The sequence below is a fragment of the Papaver somniferum genome, chromosome 3 (genome assembly GCF_003573695.1).
Source record: "Papaver somniferum cultivar HN1 chromosome 3, ASM357369v1, whole genome shotgun sequence".
Taxonomy (NCBI): domain Eukaryota; kingdom Viridiplantae; phylum Streptophyta; class Magnoliopsida; order Ranunculales; family Papaveraceae; genus Papaver; species Papaver somniferum.
Window position 1 is genome coordinate 93894969 of NC_039360.1, and position 3484 is coordinate 93898452.

Sequence of the window (3484 nt, forward strand, 5' to 3'; positions counted from 1 at the left end):
TTACCTACGGATCCGAAGCGGTCATACCAACGGAAATCCTTATGACAACAACGAAGACCGAGGCATGGGAAAAGAACCTCACCACAGACATGATGTTGGAAAGGCTAGATGACTTGGAGGAAAGAAGGGAAGCAGTGTTACAAAGGATGGAAAACTACCAGCAAAATTTAGCAAGGGAGTACAATAAAAAGGTTAAGCTTAGAAATTTCGTAGAAGGGCAGTATGTGCTGAGAACTATACCCCGATACCAGCGAGAGAAAAGTGGGGTAAACTAGCACCAACGTGGGGAGGACCATTTGTTATACACGACATCGCAGGAAACGGGGCATACTAACTGCGTAACCTCAAAGGAGAAATCCTCAGACACTCTTGGAATGCTAAATATCTCAAACCATACTACCCATAATGCAGCGCAGCCCTGCACCTGCGTGAAGAGTACCGGAAGAAGAAAGCAGCGTACTCGCACGACATGTTTCTATCTCTGGACGAGGAGTACCATCCCTCAATCTATCAATCAAAACGATCCAACTTTTTGAAAAACCTATTCATTGGGGAAAGTATTCACTTACAATCTCTCAGGACCCCCTATAAGTGTTTACAAGTGTAAAACCATGGGGGAGACATCCAGAAGAAAGAGATACCCAACCAACTCTAAGGTAGCGGTTCAGCGGAATGGGTGTTTGTAAATATTTCAATAACTCACCACATATCCTGGAACGCTGCCTCGACCCCCACCGTCTGGGAATCCTCTGGCCCAGGATTAGCCAGCGGGGTATAGGTTCCAAGATGATCACGAAGGTGCACACCTTTGGAATCGCAACCAAACACTTTATCATTTGAAATCTTATTAAGCATCTAATATATTAACTTACCAAATGTTGCAGGTAGGAAGAAAATTGTAAATATACCAAAAAGCGTTGATCTATTTCATGAAAGTTGATTACAAGATCGGGTAAAACACAAGAAAACAATATTATATCCAAAAAATGGCCCGAAGCCAAATAATCAACAAAGATCAACTTCTCAAATAAATAAACCTATTTTCCCCTAGATGACTCAGCATGATCAGTGGGATTCTTCTTCTGAGACGAAGGAACGCTCCCACCCGAAGAAGGACCAGAGGAGAAAGTCATAGGTTCGGGCATGGAGCGACGGGGATAGTTCTTGACAATATTATGATCCCTTAAGAGGCCTTGCTCGACCCTTGTCAATACCTTGTTGACCTCCTCGGCCAACTGACAGCGAGCCTTGTGACCGATAACAGTATCCCGAAGCTCAGATTGGGACAATAAAGCAGTCAACCGAGCCACTTCCTTAGCTGCGTCCGTCGCCGCTTCGTCACGAGAACCAGCTAAACCTTTGTAATACGATGTCTGGCTCTCCTGCTGCACTAGGGAAGATTGAGCCTCTTTAAGCTTTGCATTTCTAGCAAGAAGCTGTCCCTCGAGCTCTACACAAGGAATAAACGCAACGTATAAGGAATTAAAGATACGAATTTACACACCAAAAAATAAACATATACCTCCGACTCTAGATGAATCTGCCTCTAAATCATAAACAACAGCGTCGCGGCCTTCAGCGAGAAAATCGAACTCATCGGATATTTTCTTATAATCCAACTGAAGATTTGAGAGAGCATACTGACTCTCATCTAACTCTACCTGCTTCATAGAGTCCTGGTGACGAAGGTGGTTAACTTCATCATTCATTTTCTCTATCCCTTTATTAAGCCTATACATGTTCATCTCGAGATTCCTCTTAGACTCGACCATACGGGCAACGTCAGCACGAGAAGCAGTCAAAGCATTGCTAAGAGCATGAGCTTCGGCCCTAGCGTCGTCTCTCTCTCGAACGAGATGCTGTATATAATTAGTAACCTCAGGACCATGAGAGGAACGAGCTTGATGTATCTCCCTCTCTAACTGTTCTACCCTAGCCTCCAAGCTAGAGGCATGTTCAGTGGCCTCACGAAGACTATTATGCATATCAATAAACTGGGCTTTCCTGGCCCTTAACTCAGCTAGAAGCTTGTTATGCTCTTCGGCCCTAGCATTCCACCTAGTAGCTTCGCTCTTGATCTTCTCCACTAACCCCTTGATATGAGAGGCAAGCCGGACCCTCTCCTTTCGAAGCCACATCAAGTCTTCGGCGTCACCCGCTGGAGATAGGGTGGGACTCAGACAGAACACCAAGAAGACTAAGGAGAAGACGAAGGTAAGATAACGAAGAGAACACGAACCTTTAACTAACGAAGAGACCTTGCGAGCTCCCTCCAACTCGCTGTGAACAAGAGACAAGTCCGTTCGAAGTTGCTCTTCCATAGCACCCAGTTGCTCTTCCATAGCACCCAGTTGCTCTTTCCCTTTCAATCTGTCCTTCAAATCCTGAATCTCTTTATCCTTAGCAGAGATGAGAGACTCAGCCGTGCTCAACTCCTCTTCCCGGTGACGAAACTTGGCCTCAAGCTTAAGGGCTTTGACCCTGAAAAACTGGTACATAGTATGGTTGCAATGCTCACTCCTCATCATCTGATGGAGCAAAGTAGAAGTCAGATTTTACGCTCACGAAAGAGTGATCAATCATAGATCTAAAGAACATACCTCGAGTACCCGATGTTGAGGAAAACCATTTGGATTTCAATCAGCAATGGCCATCATCTCAGCAACCGATGAAGGAGGATCAACCAGGAGTTTCGAAGAAGAACCCCTTAAATCTTTGTCCCACATTTCTGCAACTTTCCCTTCGGGAGTCATCTGCATCATCTGACGAGTAAAGGAATCAGATTTTTTCTCACCAGCAACCAGCGGTGCAGGGTGGGGCACGAACATCAGCTTGCTCTTCATCATCCAATCAAGGAATACATCGTCACCTTCAGGCATATGCAACTGAGGAAATTCCTCTGAGGATGAATCGATGATAGTACCTTCGACGACAACTCCTTTTCCTGTATCAGGATTACCCGTCACTACAGAAGTTTTGTGAACCTCCTTCTCCTTGCCAGCAAGAGCTTCTGCATCTTCACCAACAGAACAGTTCTCCTCCCCAACAGTCTTGTCACCCGTACCGATGGTTGTCAGCCGTGCAAATATAATTCACTTTCTCACTCAACTAGATATAAATATAGTACGTGATAAGAAAGAGTTCGTTCCCACAGAGAGGCTTTTGTTGTTATCAAATTTTCAGATTCTTAAGTAACCAAATGGGGGAATTTTTGTTTTATCTAAATAAACAAAACAATAAAAGTAATCAAAAGCAATAAAATAATTTGAATAATCAATAAGGAGAAGATATTGGTCATGGGATAGTATCATTCACAAACATGTACTTTCATCAATGATTAGAATTGAAATTTAATCGCTCATCTATTAGAAGTCCTAGGATATCTTGATCGCAAGAGTATCCCGTTTATTTCCCGATTTTATCACAAATAACATTAAAAGATGCTAATATGAAATCTACCTAGAAAGCAACCTAAAGTATAAAA

The 3484-nt window shown here is 43.5% G+C and overlaps 1 protein-coding gene across 1 annotated transcript; it reads right to left on the minus strand.

Annotated features, from left to right (window-relative positions):
* Window positions 1–1037: 1037 nt before the first annotated feature.
* LOC113359746 lies at window positions 1038–2525 on the minus strand. Its single transcript, XM_026603330.1, has 2 exons — window positions 1523–2525; window positions 1038–1450 (listed from the first exon to the last, which is right to left on the minus strand). The coding sequence occupies exons 1-2, from the start codon at window positions 2523–2525 to the stop codon at window positions 1038–1040; spliced, it is 1416 nt and encodes a 471-aa protein (XP_026459115.1).
* Between the last annotated feature and the right edge of the window lie 959 nt (window positions 2526–3484).

Bases quoted from the DNA above. Each gene is read 5' to 3' on its own strand.
- LOC113359746 (XM_026603330.1), bottom strand. From the start codon at position 2,525: ATGAGGAGTGAGCATTGCAACCATACTATGTACCAGTTTTTCAGGGTC. The intron at 1,451-1,522 runs GTATATGTTTAT...TTCCTTGTGTAG, and splicing joins AGATTCATCTAGAGTCGGAG to AGCTCGAGGGACAGCTTCTT.